Source organism: Ctenocephalides felis, unplaced genomic scaffold (assembly GCF_003426905.1).
Source record: "Ctenocephalides felis isolate EL2017-DRISC unplaced genomic scaffold, ASM342690v1 CF-g0.4_SCAFFOLD_01066, whole genome shotgun sequence".
Lineage (NCBI taxonomy): Eukaryota > Metazoa > Arthropoda > Insecta > Siphonaptera > Pulicidae > Ctenocephalides > Ctenocephalides felis.
The window spans coordinates 9,865-29,422 of NW_020537220.1; the positions used below are offsets into that span (position 1 = coordinate 9,865).

General features: G+C 29.6%; 1 protein-coding gene across 1 annotated transcript; it reads left to right on the forward strand.

The window, feature by feature from the left end:
* Window positions 1–1,810: 1,810 nt before the first annotated feature.
* Window positions 1,811–12,539, forward strand: LOC113365508. The gene is made up of 4 exons (XM_026607050.1): window positions 1,811–1,846; window positions 1,896–2,097; window positions 10,896–11,163; window positions 12,336–12,539. The coding sequence occupies exons 1-4, from the start codon at window positions 1,811–1,813 to the stop codon at window positions 12,463–12,465; spliced, it is 636 nt and encodes a 211-aa protein (XP_026462835.1). The 3' UTR covers window positions 12,466–12,539.
* The last annotated feature ends 7,019 nt before the right edge of the window (window positions 12,540–19,558 follow it).

Consider the following 19,558-nt stretch of genomic DNA (forward strand, 5'->3'; position numbering starts at 1 on the left):
ATTTTGTTTATGCTAATAACTTCTTCGTATAAAAATGCAGACTTTGGTATTTTAGGTTTTCGTTGATTGATATTTTATGTCAGTGAAAGTGCATACTTAATTAGTATTCAATTAATTTTAATTATTCTTATTGTAGCGTCAATATGCATGACAAGAGTAAGAATTTTATAGTTTATAGTATGTTACAAAATCTAATGTTAATTATTTTTCTTAATACTACCATTGCTCTTTTTTGTCATAGTCATTTTTGAACTATTTATGAATAAATAGAAGCTACTATCTAAGCGTTCAAAAATACTAGAAATGATTTAAAATAATATATTATAGCTCAAATTTCCTTGGGTAAAAAGGTCCACCACTGGTATCTCAAAAACAAGTAAAGTTGAGAAAAACAAAAGTACTAGAAATGATTTAAAATAATATTTTTTGATAGATATTATGGTGCACCAATCCTTACAATGTTTCTTAAACAAAAAGAAAGAAATATTCTGCTTAATTATCAAAAATCATATAAATCAACATGCGGTAGGACGGGGCTCAAATTTCCGCGGATAAAAAGGTCCACCACTGATATCTCAAAAACAAGTAAAGTTGAGAAAAACAACTATCTTTGAACTTTCGTATTGTTAAAAATTTAGATTCAGTTTTAAGTCAGTTTTTTACATAACCTCTTTGAAAGCTTACACGTGTGTGAGGTAAAAAGGACCAACTGAATATACACTATGGCAAGCATTACAAAATAGTAAAAAAAGAGTAAATTGAGTTAAACAAGCAATTTTACAAGAGATAAATTAAATAAATAGTTATTCTAACACTGTTTATGAATATTTCTGACGAAATACCAGATCAGGGATATATGCAGTGCTATCTCTGTATGGTTGAATAATGTAGCTATTATTTTGAAAAATCCCTTTCAAATTAAAAATAAAACATGGAGTATGTTTATCCCCTGCCAATTTTTTGAAAAACAGCAAAAAAAATATTTCTACAATAATTAATTTAAGCTGGGAGTTTTACTGAACATCGTAAGATAGATGTTTGTTTGATATGTGTTATTTGTTGTGATATAATTGGTTTGATTTTTACAATATAATTGCAATATAAGTCAAATTGGATCCTGCCCTCTCTTATTTGAAACTTAATAGATTGTATATAGAGCTCAATATTTTACCTCACCTTCGTATATCTTTAGATTTATTATTTACTTCACAGGCAAATATTTGTGTCAATTATTTTCACTGAATTACTTTACTTTTTACTTTTATTTTTATATAATTATTTTATATTTTATATTTTATTTATAATTAGCAATCAGAATACAAATCCTATAAGCTAATGTGTGAACGTCAATACACAAAATAAAAATTAAATAAAGTAATTAAAATAAACAATAATAATAAAGATACGTTAAATAAGTACGTTAGGATCCCTTCATTGATTTAAGGGGGGAAGTCCATATAACATTTTCAAAAAATTGAAATTTTTTTTTTCGATAATCTGCAAGTATAGTATGTTGAGCGTATATTAACGAGTCGACAAAAAAAAATCTCTTATATTAACAAAGTTATAGCTAACATAACGGGGCGGGCCGGAGTGCGCATTGTCAATCGATCAAGCGTATTGTTAAATTTCGAGTGAAAAAGGTCTCTTTCATTATAATAACTAGAAATACTTCTTTTGGCCTACAACTGGAAGACTTCTATGTACCTTAGTACATGTGTAATATTGGTATGCGAACAAAAGTTAGTCGAGAAATATAGTTAGTTTAGCTGGAAAATTCGTAGTGTTCAGTTCATTTCAATACGTAAAAATGCCGAATTATCTAAAAGGTAAGCGAAGTAATGAAGTAATATTGCACAAAATAACACTAAAAAAGACGTTATCAGGGCAATCAGTTTACTGATAAAGCAGGTGAAAAAATTGACGCCAGTACAAGTCATAATGAAAGTGCCAGTGGTCAAGATCATCTAGACGTAGATTTAGCTCCATTACTTGGTGAAGAAATGAAACATCATCTTTCACCAATTTATGAAGATTTGTCCAAAGATGATTTACTTGAACGATGCCTTGGTGATCATACGCAGAACGCGAATGAAAGTTTCAACGCGGCAGTTTGGCGACTATAGTGGGATTATCACCAAAACACCCACATTGTGGACTAAGGGTAGTTGAAATTTCACCATATATTGCAGCTAGGATATTTATTGAAGGTTTTAGTTCAATATTAAGAATAATGAACCTTCTGAATTTAACTGTTGGTACTTATGCTAAAGCATATGCTGATAATACTGATGAGGCGCGAATAACTTGTTAGGATCGTAGCAGCCTTTCACAAATAAAAGATGCTGGTACAGCTCACAAACAACAACAACTTACAGATAATCAGCTTTTTGAAGATAAGGAAGGACTATTGTATGGACCTGATATTGCAGATTAATCGGTAAGTAACTAATACTGGTCATTTTCCTTTACTAAATCTTTAAACGCGATTATCTCAAAACTGTGTTTTCAAAAACTGCTGCAGTTGTAGCTCAAAAAGTTATGTATCGATTTGTCTGAAATTGGGTGAGGCCTTTCTCTATATTATTATCGGAAGGATAAACCTAAATCCTTAGATCTTTCGCGTTTATAAAGTATTTTCTAGAGCCCAAAATGTCAAAAAAATAGCCAAAAATTCAGATTTTTTTTTCAAAGGCTTGTTTTTCATTGACATTTATACTTTTTTTTCAATTTTATAGGTTTATCCTTCCCATTGATATGTTCTCAAAAGAAATCATTAAAAAAATTTTTTTTTCAGATCGACGGTTGATGAGTGAGAAATGCAGCAGTTTTGGACCTCGCGCCAGAGGCAGTCCACAAAAAGTTATGCTGAGCCGCCATTTTGAAATAATTTTTTTTTTTTAAATATTTTTTTGTATTCTAAAAGGGTTAAATAAAGTTATGTCAAAGTTTAAAAACAATAAAATTATTCCATCACGTTTAAAAATATTTTTAAAATATGACCTATTTTCATGCGTCTATATGGACTTCCCCCCTTAATCCTAAGTGAAGAAAGTCAGACAGTGATCACTTGTTCAGGTCAGCAGGCCATTTTATTTTCACAGAATAAAGTTATTCATAAGGCATTTGTTCATTCCACAACCCTCAGTGAAGGAGTTTAAGTCAGATAATTTCAGATTTCTGAGAGAATCTATTTGCGCCGTTCGTTTTCGGGTTGTTTTCTTGTTTTTTGTTTTAATCTCACCCCCTCCTGCATATCAGCTATGGACTTAATTTATTGTCCAAACAATATTTTCATGTGTCCGTTCCGGCTCGGTAATATTCCATTACACATTTGTTCCAAGCGAAGAGCACGTTAATCACATAAGTCCACGCATTGTAAACAGATCTCCTGACATATTATATAATATTTCATCAATTAGCATGGCTCTATGGAAAATTCAATGCGTACGAACGAATCGAATGAAAAGTATATCATGCCGAGGTTTTTAAAGGAATAAGATGAGATGTCTCATTTGTGAATTGAATACTTGCCTGTTTCTTGTGGGTGATGTGTTAGTTTTAACTAAATTAGTATCAAAGGTAACTTTTTCATAAGATTATATGCGTTTCTATAAAGAATAGTACTGAAAAAAGGTGTGCATTTAAAATTTCAATGACTTACATTTTTGTTTGTTTTCAACTTGTCAGACAAAGGTGTTTGTGTTGTTGAAACAAAATATTTATTACAATCCTATTTCCATTTTTTTTCATATATTTCAATGAAATACTACCCTAAATATATTTTTGTTCACCTTTCATGAGAATACTTCCAATGAGTCTAAATGCTCCAGATTATTTAAGCTGTAATCAGCAACTTTAACCTCATTTAAATAATTAACTATTAATGTAAACGTGCGTTTGAATGTGGTCCAGTTTTTAATATTAATTTGTATCTTCAATATAGGGCAGGAAATAATTACAGGATAGGGCAGGAGCACAAAGGTTGAATTTAACTTTGAGCAATTATATTTGATTTTTATATCACAACAAATAACACATATCAAACTATGTGACTATGTTCAGTAAATCTCCCGGCTAATTCATCATTGTAAACATGCATTTTTTGCTGTTTTTTTTTTAAATCATCTGGTCCTTTTTTTTACCCCATGGGAGTGACGACCAAGGGCAAACAGGTCCAATGCTTTATTTTTAATTTTAAAGGGATTTTACGAAATAATAGCTACATTATTCAACTAATGCAAAGATTACACCCATATAACAATGATCTGATATTTCGACAGAAATATTCATCAGCAGAGTTGGATTAACTATTTAGTTAATTTATCTCTTGTACAATTGCTTTTCTAACTTAATTTACTTTTTTATTTACTATTTTTTATTGTTTACTTTTTGCCAGGGTAAAGGTTCAGTTGGTCGTTTTTACCCTACTCTCGTGTAAGCTGTTATAGAGGATATATGAAAAAACTGTTGAATCTAACTTAAAATTAACAATAAAAAGAACAACTAATAATATATATTATAAAACAACTAAATATCGTGTACTTAAAAAGTATATAAGATCTCGTAAAATAAACAACAGTGCTCATAATGATAAAAAAAACTAACAACGAAAGATAATACTTTTGTTATGGATTTTTAAACATTGACTTTTTTCCGCTTCTTTCAAATATTGTTGTTAAAAAATTCTTAACTTTATTTGTTTTTGAGATATCGGTGGTGGACCTTTAAGCAACACTCTACCCTACATCCTGCGGTTACTAAATAATAATGATTAAATTTCTATTATTAATAACAATTTTATAGAAAAAGGTTTTCTTATAGATACAAATTTTACTGATTGCTAAGAAAGTGTTTGCTGTCTGTCGTGTGGGAATCTGTGCGCGTTAATTGTGATTGAAAGTGATCGAAATTCACGGTCCATTTCATCTGAAAAGCTATAGAGAAATACCTCTATAATACATCTGTATATATGTAAAAATATATACTATATATATATAGTAATTTTGCGATCTTGAAATAAATGGGATATGTAAATATATCACTAATTATAAGTAATGCGTCTAAAAAATTGAGTAATCAAACAAATGTTAAATCAACAAAACGCGAGTTCTTATTATAGTTTTTTATATATTTTTAAGATGACGAAAAATCTATTTTTACAATGGAAAAAAATCATTTAAAAAATAAGCGTGCTAGCAAAACAACGACATAACGAGCTTTTGAAATGTGACATTTACCGCGTAATGCATGCATGCATCGATTGTGGCGCGGTGATAACATGAGAGTGCATTTGTCACATTCAGTACGCGTTGATCATGCTGACGCAGCTGCTTTTTCGCTGACGTAAGAGATGCTGTTTAATGTGTTGTCTTGCAGCCATAATCAATCACGGGTCGGCTCTTTAGTCTTCCATCCTTCCAAGAGTTTTAACGCTGTTATAAGCATCAAAATAATTATTTTACACATGATATGATTCAAAATCTTGCAATGTTCAAAGGGAAGCCAAAGGTGCGGGGTTGTAAAGCAAATGGGAAGCTCTGATGCTGCTCGATATACTATTTAAATCAAACATGTGGATTGCCACTGCACTATCAGGCATATATTTTTGCCACTAATTTTCAAATATTTATCAAATTAAACTTCTCAATTAATTCCATTATCTATCTATTTTCCAACTAACGTCTAGTTCTGTTAAAGTTAGATGGTATCAATTATATATACCTGATGTAGTTTTTGCTCCAGATCTAGTTCTTTTTTTTTTCAAATATCTTGTTTAAATCTATAGGTTATAGTAGACAATCACACACCAGTATATAGTAGATCGTTTGATGTTGGGCGCTGACTCAATGTAGTAATGGAAATTTGTTTGAACAAATATACTTCATCTTTCTCCCTTTGGACCCTATTACAAAATGAGTATAGTTTATCTGTTATGACGACTGTCAGGCTGCCACTACCGTACCCTTGCACAACCGCACGCAGTCTCCCTTACTGCATATTTTTTTTAATTTTATTCTTATTTTTTTGTTCAATAAAATTTAATTTTTTAGCTCTGTAACATGAACATCTAGTGGGGCAGGAAAGTATTGTATAATTTCATTAATACCTTATAATTAGAAGAAGGATTCAGTTTTGAAGAAAAAGAATTTTTTTAAATAAATATTTGATTACACATAAGAAAAAAATGTTATTAGTTTACTGTGAGTTCATAGCCCAATCAATGGATTTAGCCGATCAGAATTACTACCAAACAATTTTCTGACGAACGAAATGGTAACGTCTTTACTAAATTTACTTAATTTACAGAATAAATTGCCGCATAAAATCATGTATTTACTATACGATTAACGTTTATCCTAAACATTTTGATATTACGCCATCTGCCCTTCATTATTTGTGTGTGCTGAAGAGAGTGAAACCTAACACGGGTGCAGAAATTCTTGTACCATATCTTGATAAATTAATCAGAATTTTAATATTAGCGTTTATAATCAAGTGTATAATAGTCGTGGAACTGAAAATCTTCGCTATTATTATCTACTTTCCGTAGTGTGATCTCGAAAAAAATCTAAAATGTTTTTTTTTAATTTGCGCTTCAAGAACTACTGATCATTTATTTATTTATCTTAGAAAAAAGATCATTCATTTATTTATGTTAAGTACTTGTGTATGTAATATGTGTGTGATTGACTTATTCAATTTGGCGAGAACGGCTGAACCGAATGGATGGTCTAATAGGAATAAGTGTGAAAATGCAGTATTTATGATACATAGAGTTCTGGCTTCCGTAACATATGAGCATAAACAAAAAAAAACTTGTAAGATTCAAGATCATGTTAAAGATTTAAGTTAAGATCAACTCTAACAAAAACAAACTTTTTAACATAACTTGTGGAATTTTAGAATTTTATTGGGAAATTGAAAAATAAATTATTGTTTTGTAGAATTTTTAACTAAGGATTCCGTGACAAACGAAAAAAATTTTTTTTTATTTTTATGTTTTCAAATATTTAAAAAATAGCAAACATTTTATATACATATCAAACTTTACTGTTTTGTTTAAAATTTATATTTAAATTCGTTTAATTTTTTTGTTTATCCAATACTTGCTCATAAATCTGGAAGTTCCAAGTCCAACAGTTTACCTCATGGCGCAGTGCTATGTACCACTAGTTCCATTATATTATATAGGCGTTTACAATCGTTTGTCGAATTTCCTCTTCAGCAAACCGCAATGAATTTTCCTTCGAGGGCCTCGCCCACGTCATTTGAAAATAGATCCTTGTTGTATATATTTCACTGTACATTACCGAACACGTCACTCGATACCTACTTCTTGTACAAGTTTCTCTCGTGGATTGTCTCCTATATGACTCAATGATATTTGAATCTCTACGTCAGGAATACGCCAAATCAGCGGTCGACAACCTTTCAGTTCATGTCAGTGAGTTGTGTTTACAAGAACGCAAATATATATTACTTGGCTAAATAAACATATTTTTATATAGGAAAAATTTTTCTAGTAAGGGAAATAAAGATAAAATGACGTTAAGAATTTCATATTCACAATCTTGTCAGATGTTGAGCGTCATTGTCACAGTCTTCTCGCATCAAACGTTCAAAAATGTATTGCTCAAAAATTTAATTTGAGGGTGATTTACTTATGTTTTTGGGGACTTATTTATTGTTATTTGTAATTATTTCTATTGGACTTTCAATTAACTAATTCCAGCACTAGTGATGTTAATCAATTTTATTGCAATAATAAAGTGTTTGCTAGAATAGGACAAAATAACATGCTTATACAAATGACAAAATGACATAGTATTATCTGCCAGGTACTACAGAGTAGTTCATTCGAGGCTAAGAAAAAATTGAAATCAGTCGAATGTGGTGATTGGCTTTTAACTTCTACCCTAACTAATTCTAAAAGCAGGTCCATTTTTTCCAGTTCTGAGCCCGGCGTTATTACTTTTTTATGCATACTTTGAGTATAATATTTATTAATTGGGCAATATAATATCTTTTGAAATTTCAATAAAATTTAATCACAGGCTTTGTGGATTTTTAATTGGCGAATAGAGCTTTCACACCTTCATTGTTTAGTGAAAAAGCGACTGTCACAAAAGAAAGTACTGTATTTAAATGTATTTTTTAGGAAAACTGTTAGGGTAAATTGTTTTCATGATTCAATAAATTTCAATTTTATGAGCTAAATGGATTCAGAAAGTAGATTATCTGGCAGGTAGACAGATGAGTTTCTGGAGGACGCGAACATACAAGCCATTGCATTCATCGCAACTCAACTGACAGATAGGGTTACTGTGATGAACTGGCGACTACGGACCATTTGAATCACTGGCGCGTCTCTAAAACGACACGTCTCATAACCGAATTAAAATAAACTTTTCCTAAGTGCACATTCGAATTAACATAATGCGAACGAGTTGCTGTTTATTCTTGGCGCATATGTCCGCAGATATTGCGGACTTTGCACGCCTTACATTTGACGTGAATGGCCCCTAAACAATATTACAGAAACGTCTGTTATAACAGTAATAATTATATTCTGTGTCGTTTTGCTTGATTTTGAAGCACAAAACTTTTAAGATTGGCGTACATGAATAACTCTATGTAATGTGAAATATGATAATATAATTAGGAGAAAATACTTCAATTTGTCATGTATTCAGAGATGTAGGGGAGAATGGGACTGACTTTTATTATTTTACGTCAACACAGTGAAACAGTAATATTATTGCACATTAAATTCTTTATTAATTACTGAATAATCATAATCAATTTTATTTTGTATCTTTATAAAATGGAATATTTTTTATAACAAAAAAGTAGATTTAAACCTATCAAAGGTGGTCTGCTTTTAAGTTTTACTCTAACTACTTCTAAGAACAGATTAAAAAATCCACCGATAAAGAGAAGAGCCTTGCATTTATTGCAAATACCTCTTTTTACTTTCTGAGCCCGGCAAAAATTAGTTACGATGTATGAATTTGTTTCCTATGCACTCATGTATTATGTGTCGATGTCCCAAAGTAGACCAAACGACTTATTTGTCAACTGTCTTCTTACAAAATAGTATCTGATCATGTACTATTTTGTATCATTTTGTCCGTACTATATGGACAAAATAGTTTTCGTAATTACAAGTTAGCACGTTTTTCTTAATAAATATGTTTTTATAGTTAAAAGGATATGCTGCTAGTAGTCGATGAATCTAAGATGAGAAAAACTTTGAGAGTGGCTATAATATCATTAAATAAATAAATAAAATTGAAAAACTAAACATCATGTCATTTTGTCCGTACTTCTCCTCCATGTTTACAATTTCCATAAACAAGCAAATTAGATAAACCACGCCTTTTTCTTCCGGTTTTTATCTCGCCAAGAAACTTAATAAGGTACTCAATAACGTAATTTGTCTATTAATGAACAGATAATGTAATATATTTAAAGTATTCGACTTAGCAAAATGAAAATTTATATTTGTGTTTATTAAATTTCTAATCAGCGGAAAAAATCTAATTTTTGGCCAATAAAGTTGAGGATGTTAGTTTTAAGCAATGTTTGTTTTATTTTTAGATATTCATCCTTTTAAGCAATTTATTTTTGCAAAATTGCTAATATTACATTTATTTATGATATTTTATTCTATTTTTTCTAAATTATCATTGTTATTCAACTTTGTATTTCAAGTTAAATTTATTTATAGAAGAACTTTAGATTTACTGAAACTGTAAATTATGTTTCATATTTTTCTTTAATTTTGCTAATTTTTATTTGAGATTACTTTACACTGGTACTGCAGTAGTATTTTTAACTTCCCGTAGGGTAAGTTATTGTAATGGGCCGAAAATCGAAATTGAAAATTTTTACATTTCTCGACGTTTTGAAGGTTTTTGAACATTTTGGCATACCTCAGAAAAAATGGATGTGTGTGTGTGTGTGTGTATGTATATATGGATACAAATTTCCAGTCACGTTTTCGGGCGCACGGATCAACCGATTTCAATGGTTAAAAAAAACATTCGATTCCTATTGATAGGGAGATGAGCTGATTAGTTTTTGGCAAAGGCAGGTCCAGTCGTTAAGGAAATACGGAGCAAATGTGCATAAAATAAAAATAGAGTTTTTGAGTGAACGGAGCATCCGATTTGAATGATCTAAAAAACATTCAATTAGTAATGATTGGGAGAAGTGATTATTAGTTTTTGGCAAAGGCAGGTCGAGCGGTTTCGGAGATACATAGCTAAATGTGCAAAAAATGGCAGTTTTTGAAAGAACTAAGCGTCCGATTTGAATGATTCAAAGAACTTTCAGCTTGTTTTAACAAAATAATTGATTTTGGAAAAAAAAACTGTATATATATATTTTTTTTAGTTTTTTTTTGTATATCGAAAATAATTCAGATTTTATTTTTAATTCTAACTAAAGTTCTAACTCTTTAATCAAATAATTTTAACTTTGCAATTCAGTTTATATAATTCTTATAAATATTAAGCAATGTGTTACAATATTTATAATAATCTATTTGAAAACATTCAGTATTCCTCGAACATTTCGTTACGGTACGGGAAGTTCCAGCAATTTGCCTTAAGGCACGATGCCATACACCCCACTAGTTTTAATAAATATAATTGAGTGTCATATCTAAGTTATAAAGATAAAATATAGAATCGCATTTTATGGCAGAAATAATTGTAACTCAAAAATAAATTTAAAAAAAATAAAGCAGGAAATACTTCTAATAGTTTAACGGATTTATTCAATGTATGAAATCTTCAGTTATTAGATAAAGTATTAGTTATTAAATAAATTTTTCTATTGAAAATACATTAAGTATAACAAAATAATATTTTACTGTATTTTTTCAGAACATGTTTGGCAAGTGATCGTGAAGAAGAGAGGTTTAGGAGCAAGTCGAAACATTTCGGGTCGGTATCACCTATGCCTCAATGATAACACGTTGTCACTCGTTCGCATAGGAGGTGGTAGTAACAGCAATTCCACCACAAACACAAATGCTGCCTTCAATGAAACTGCCACCAATCAACACCCGCCGCTCCAACATAGGGCTTCAAGCCAATCTATACAACCGCAACCTGAGGAACTCATCGAGTTTCCACTGATATACATCAAAAGGTTTGTTAGTTTATTTGAATTTATTGTGAAATTAATTAATATATTTACATACTGGATAAAAATGATACTCCTTTACACACTGGATTTCCACGCTGAAAGTATTGCTTTAATGTAATTATTTTTGTTCAACGTTTTGTAGGATTGCATAGGCGGATTTCTAACGTAACTTAATAATTATTGATACTTATAATCTCTCTAATTTAATTTTCATAAAAAAAATCATAATGATAGTTTAGCATATCAATAAATGCATTCATTTTTCATATAAGTAAACACATTTTAGCATCTGTGTTAAAATGCAGTTATTATTGTATGATTTGGAAATTAGAAACTTAGACTGCCTGTCTAGCAGTCCATTTTAATTTAGGCCATAATTTGAAAAGGCAATCTTTTTTTTATTATTTTTTTTTATAATTTATATATGAATGTACAAGTATACAGAAAAAAAGTAAAATAAAAAAAAATTAAAAAAAAAATAAATAAAAATTAGCAGTTTTTGTAATTGTGGGCTTTATTCAATTTACTGATGCATGATGATGGTTTATTTATCATCCATAATATTAAAAATCATCCATAATATTTGATCTCAATATTCTATTCGTAGCGTACGTCATTAAACAGACCATTACGCGAAAACTGTTATCTCACTTTAAAAATGGCTAAATTGCTTAATATTGCACCGAATGAAGGCCGAAGAGATTGAAGGATTGTTTTTTTCTTTTTAATAGTTTTTTTAGTAACATTTCAATTGATGTTTATAGAGATTCATCAATTGTTCTAATTTTTTGCCTAATTTTGTAAATTTGAAATTCGCCTCAAGAGAAAAAACAATTGTATTTAATTTAGTATTGAAAAAGATATCTAAGAAAAAATCTAACAATTGTTATATCATTTGAATATTTGAATATTTTTAATGCATTATTTCTAAATTGAATTAGTAGTATTATTTTATTTAGTATATCAATCTATTAATATTGATATATTCATTACATTAATATGCAATTATGTTTTATTCGTATTCATTACCATTGCAGCCATAAAGCCAGACAAGATTTGAAGATTAGTTTGAAATTAATTTTAAACTTTGTTACTAATCTCTTAATTGGAATTCTTGCATATATTATGAGAAATTAATATCCCATTTCTGTAACTTTTTTCTTGAATATTTACAGCACCGGAGCTCTGGAATCTTTCTTCTATATGGAAGTTGGTCGTTCCGCAGTTACCGGCGCCGGGGAATTATGGATGCTTTCGGACGATCCTAACATTGCCCAAAATATGAATTCCATCATACAATCGTAAGTTAGATTTAATTTAATTATTTTAAATTTATGGTCCAGTTTGGAGATTGTTGTGCCGAATGTTATATTTTTTCAAAGTAGAAATGGTTTAATTGTACACACTTGTAAATTACCTTTGAAGAACCTTTATGTAGCATTTTACTCATAAACTTATCTACATTGTACGTTGGTCAAATATCGCCTTCGTTTAGTAATTTCGTTTCACTATTCCAAGTATATAACATGCATAACTAAAAATAAATTTAGAATTTTTTTATTGCGTTTTTGTTCGTATATCAAAAATGTATAATGTTTATGAAGTTATAGAAGTCATAAAATTTTATTGGTATACATTTGAAATAAAAATTCAATATGCAGATACTTAATGCATTATTACTGCAAGGTTAGATACACTCGTTCAGATTTCATGTTTAGAACATTAAATCTAATAAAAAATGATATTAAAAGGTAGGTCTTTTTATATAATTTAAGTAATATATTTATTTATTTTGATAATATGTGCTTTGCATTAATTGCTGCTCTGACATGTTTTGCGCTGTGAACAAACATATTCAATGCATGAAAAATTTCTTTTCATTTTTATCTTTTCATAAAATTTTATACACACACAGTAGTTTGTTCTTATTTGGTCTCGCTTATTCTGATTGTGAGTATTTATCCGCCCGCAATATTTTATTTATATACATTCTATACTATTTTTTTTTATATAAAATTCATTTTAAATCTTAATTTTTCTTCTTCAATTTGTCTTCTTCATTCTTTCTAATTGTATTCAACTTCTCTTTTTTTTTGATATTTTTTTCTTCTTACTCCTAATACAGCTCAGCTTTTCGAATTCTGTAATTTCTATTCTTACTTAATTTTTATTTAAATCCTACTTAACAAATCCAATTCTATTTAATTCCAAATTAACTATATATATTTTTTCTTAAATTCTAAGTCAACAAAGTAGTTAAATTTGATGTTGAAATATATGAAGAAATTTTTGAAGAGCGTGACATCAAGTAAAAAAGAGTATGTAAAGATTTTAAACCAATCCATGTGTTTCCACGCAGTTCTACGTTATAATCATTGGATACTAATTGTTTAGAGCAAAAACTAGCACATAATAATAGTATTGCAATATAGCCATTAAATAATTTGTAACGTAACACTATCTGCCGGTAGGAACTATTTTATCAAATAATTTTTTGGAAATGTTTAGAAATACCACTATAGAGGCCAACTTGAATTCTGTATGATACATAAATTATAATAAAATACGCATTACTAGAAAAATTCAACAAAAATGTTTCTTTTTATGTAATTAAAGATTTCCACATTTGGGTTGTTTATAATAAAAACATTTATACCTCGATTGCTACTAGAAATTCTTTATTGCCAATTTCTATCGCATTTATAATTAAAAACACGATAATCGATAAGCATTATTGTTTACATTCTTTTCAATTAAGTAAATTTTAGGCTTGGTCATACATGCGTCTAATTAAATTATAATCGAATACAGAAACAATTACAAACACAAACAATTACAAAATTGTTTATTAATTCAGGTATTTAAAAAAAAGTCTCGCGTGTATCGAAATTTCTCGCGATTGTCCACTCGCTCTCGGTGAGGCGATGTGTCGAATTAATCGCTGTCGGACGGACGGCATGGCATGGCGTGGCGTGGCTTGGTCGCGGACGCCGCGGTTCAGTCGCACGCGTCACATGAACCTCAATTAAATCTAACGAGATCGGAGCTTTTCTGTCACACCTCTCCAATGCTAATGATGGCTCAATTAGCTCATCGCCGGATGTAAGAGGGAGGAAATGAAGCTTGACGGTGCGATGAAAAATATCCACTAGTGTCTGGGCGGTTCGGCTCGACGGCTCGACGGCTCGTTAGCACTACCGCGATATAGGGTCTTTGACATGCCGTGCTCAATTCTGCCTTCTTCCGCACTTTCGTTATTAAAATATGCTTTTGTTTTATCAATTTGCGTTCTTTGCGGCACACATGCGACTGACGTTGGAAATGTTTTCTTATAGGATGTGCAATAAACATTTCAAGCGATTTGTTATTCTGTTTCACATTTTTGAATAAGAATAATGTGATTGGCTAAGTAGTTTGTAACAAAATATATTAGTCGTTTTTATCCATTAGGCAGTACAGTATTAATAAATTTTGTTATAACAAGATCGTCTTTAATTGATATTAATTGAACTGCTGTAGATGATTTTGGCTCATAATCAGTCATAACGATGATTTGTTTTCAAAAATGTGTGTACGGTTGTGACATGTGGTTGTGGGCTTTAACCTTTTCGGGTGAAGATTAGACAGATAAAGAAAAAAGTAAATTAATTAAGATAGAGAAAGGGAAAGGAAAATTCAATACAAAAAAAGATTTCACTAAGATTTTTTGTTAACTTTGTTTAAAAACTTATGTTTTGTTATTTATTTTTATATTATATTTAAATTAATTAAAATTTATTAAAACCTGGAGATTTGAAATTAATAGTTTAAAGTGAGTACATGTGACATTTACGCTTAGAACAGATACCTGCTCACCAGTGAGAATAGGATACACTCAAGTACCTCAAGAAAACCATGTGAAATATCTCGGCATATACCTCGATAGAAAAGAGGCGACTAGGGACTAAATCAAAATTAAACTCATACAATAAGCTACTTTTATATAAAACTTTATTCAAACCAATTTGGTGCTATGGACTACAATTGTGCTCATAAGACTAATATAGAAATAATACAGAAATGTCAGAATAAATTTTTGAAAATTGTCTTAGAAAATATATCCCGAACTGGCTAATTCATCTCGACACGAATACACCTACGTTGAAAAAAAGATGAAATAACAAAAACAGCACATAAATATAGAAACAGGCTCCATCAGTCACCCAAATTCACTAGCAAACTCTTAATAGTAGAACTATCGACCTAGGTTGAAAAGAAAAGCGTCACTAGATTTAAGTCATCAATTTTCCTGATAAATATTGAACTAACTTATTATTAGTCATTATTTATACGAAAATATTTATAAGTAAATAGTTAGGATTATATCATTATCAATAAAATATTGTTTATATTATAACGAATGGGAAAACAACTATATATTGAGTTGTTTTCTCAATATGTCCATTTAGTATACAATGTCTCTTTACGGCTGACAATTGTAAATTCTTCAATTTATTGAATGTCCTTAACTGGACAGTTATAAATAAAATAGAGAATAAAAAAAATATTTATAAGGGTTATTTAAATAATTGTGTTGTGTTAATAAAAGTCGTTATAAACCATTTCGGTGTTTATACCAATTCCTTGGGGAGGTGTTTATGCCAATTTCTTGTATGATTTTTTTTACGATAAATCCATCGCATTTAAGGACGGTATTTCAGTATTTTCACGTAGACTCTAATGTTCTAAATGTTCAAATTATTATTTAATTTACTTTTCTCGCAGCGAACTGGTAAATTAACAAAATTATGGCAGATCAAAAAAAGTGGCACAACCGTACCCAGTTTTCCTATTGCTAATAGTTAATGACTAGCAAGCGTTATTATTTTCAAACATGTATGTTAATTTATCTCGAAGCTCTTAAATGCTGTATCATCATAATGATTCTAATATTTTTACATTGGGAATTGGGGCTATATATTAAGATCTCTTCATATATGTAGTAGTCGAAATGATTATGATCCCTTGCCAAATCATCCATGAAATAACTATGTTTTCATATTATTGCTTTCAAACTATTAGATATAATCAATAGCGTGATATCCGCGTTTGTTATTACTCCAACAGCAACACGTGGCATGTTATATTTATATTACCACGTAGGTAATACTATTTGTACGATCATTCATTATTAGCGGTGGGATTGTGCACACGCGCCGTGCGCACTTACATTGTAACACATGTAAATGTATACATGCATATATATCACTTGCATCTACATACGCAGATTAGTCGGGTCTCCCAGGGTCGGCATCGTGGACAATTTGAGTGATATATCATCTATCATACTAAATTGTATCGTAATTTTACAAAATTTTCAACTCGTGATCAAAGTCGTGCAGTTTTTATGTACCAAAATTGTCGGAGCACTTTACTATTATTTTCATACGTTACGATTTTTGTAATGCTTCCATAAATCATTTTATTATAAATTTCGAAAGTTTAATAATAAATTTTATGATTGCAAAACTGACTTGTTAGTTATATTTCCTCTATCGTGAGACACAATTATGTTTCTTCGTGCAAATTATTTAGGTTTGCGTAAACATATTAATTTAACTAGAAGTACAGTGGTATCCGACATACGTTATCACGCTCGTATGTCGAATCGCTTGTATCTCGAAACAATTTTTTTCATATAAATACATTGAAATGTACAGTTGAAATTTCAAACGTTAAAATAACCCCCGACATATTCGCATGGGTAAATTGTTACTACATAATTAATATTAATATATAATTGAAATCACTAACTATAAAATAATTTACTATCGTAAATCAACCAAAATATTTCTATGGTAGGAAAATTATTGTTACAACCATATAATTTATACTTGTTCATCTATGATTACAACTGACGATACAATTTTTCACATAGCTATTGACATTGTTCTAGAAAACTCTCACTCGTTCAAAGCTGAAATCTCGAATTTTGCTCGTATGTTGAAACAACGAATTGCTTTTTTGGCGGCTCGTATCTCGAAACACTCGTATGTCAATTTTAATAGTTTAATAATAAAAAAATAATTAAAATTTGAGTTTAATAATTTTATTAGAAATTGGTGTATTTATCTGGATAATGAATTTGCCCATCGGTTCCGCACTATTTTAAATACGCGTGTAAGTTACAGTGCTACGTCCGCTTTGCACCTTAACGTGTTTGTGTGAAACACGTATAGAGAATGTTCAATACTAGTGTTATGCATAAATACCTTCCATATTACATAAATTATTAATTGCTTAAATGTCCTTTGTGTACACGCTTATGTATATATTTTTGTGTATGTTGCATATTTTGATGTGGTGTGTTCTCACATTTAACTACGTTCGCATAAAATACTTGAACTCATTAATATTATTGTATAGTTTTTACGTACAATTACTGCGTTTGATTTTGACAATACAAACTAATAAAATATGGTATCTATATATGTTACATTTGTAAAATTCTAATTTATCAAAATCTTAATTTTGCTTCTACGTTCTTTTACATTCTTATATAGGATACAAGATGTAAAACAAATCTAGTAGTTAAACGAAAATGAGTAGTAAACAAAACCGATTGAACTTTGAGCAATTATATTGTGAAATCCAAAGTAATTATATCACAACAAATAACACATATCAAACAAACAACAATCTTATTATGTTCAGTAAAACTCCCAGCTAATTCTGCATTGCAGAAATGTTTTTTTGCTGTTTTTCAAACACTTGTTTGAAACCATAAACGGGGTAAAATAGGCGACTAGGGGGTCATAATTTCAAAGGAATTTTACGAAATGATACTTACATTATTTAACCGATGCAAAATATAAATGTCATTGGTACATTTATTCTGCATATAACCTCGATCTGATATTTTGTTAGAAATATTCATTAGAATATTTTCAGGTACAATAACTACTTATTTAATTTATCTATTGCAAACTTGTTTTTTTCACCTAATTTACTTTTCTATTTACTTTCTACGATTAATTAAAGTATACTTCATAATTATATTAAGATTTCGTAAACTAAACAACAGTACTCACAACCACAAAAACTAAATATGAAAGAAAATACTTCTGTTATGAATTATCAAACATTGCCGTTTTGTATCCCTAAATATATAAGGTTAAGTGGTGAATTAGGAACAATTAATTACTTCATAAGTAATTGTATCCATACTAAAAATGTGCTGAAAATCAAATTGTCACAACTTAATTACGTTTTATTTGTAATAGTAATTGATGCGAATATTGTTCATTTCATGCATTTTATAGAGGCTTACTTATTATTCGCAGTAGCTCGCACATAAATAATTGAGCCGCTCAGTGCACACATCGATTAACTCCACTTTTTGAAAAAACTGAGATATTAGTGGGAAAGAACTTGGTATAATCATAACTTTTTATGATTATAATAATTTTCCAAAAGAATAAAATTGCCACTGTGGAACAAAAATTTTTTTTGACCACTGAATCCATAAGTCATTTATTTCAGAAGACATTTTGATTAACTCCATTCTGTAGTGTATATGTTCTGGTTGGGTAGGATTTCGGGTTTCAAATTCATGAATTACGAATAAGAACACAGAACTGTAGGGTGTTGTGAGTCTCGAAAAAAATTCATCTAGTTTTATAAAAGACATCAAAGACGTCACAAACTTTGAAAAAATAACTTACTAAAATTCGTGTACCCGGCAAAACAAGAATATTAAAACTGCCTGAAGTTTATTGAAACTTGTTCAAAGTACGGAAATAAGAGCTAACTTATAAAAATAAATTTGTGGTCGGTAAAAATAGTTATCAATCTATTAACTCAAGATTTTGTTATTATTGAGTCACGTGCGAAAAAAAATCGAGACATAATTTTACCAGATAGTTGATACAATATAATAAAAACGTTTAAGAAAAAAGCGCCATTGTAGCTAAGCCGAATGCTTCACTAAGATTTTTTATCTATTTTTTATTTATTTAGAACAATAAATCAATAACAGAAAAATAACCATCACAGGGTGTCCAGAAAATTAGTTTGAAATGCGCTGAATTTAGAATAGAAAGGTCCAAACCAACGATATGCAATTTAAGTGTGACTGCAATGAAGATCCGAATTTTAAAAAAAAGTTTAAAGTTTAAAAAAAGTTTGAAAACTTGTTAACTCCACAAGTCATTAAAACTTTAACTTTAATAATAATTATTTTCTCACTATTAATAGTTATAAATCTTATATACCGTTACATGGAAGCTATATATGTATTTATACGTTCTAAAATATATTTTCAATTTATATTAACAGGAATTTTAAAAAGCAATATACATTACTTTATCGCTTTTCTCCACTTTCTGATTTTTGGAGTTAGTCGATGTGTGCTCTGAAC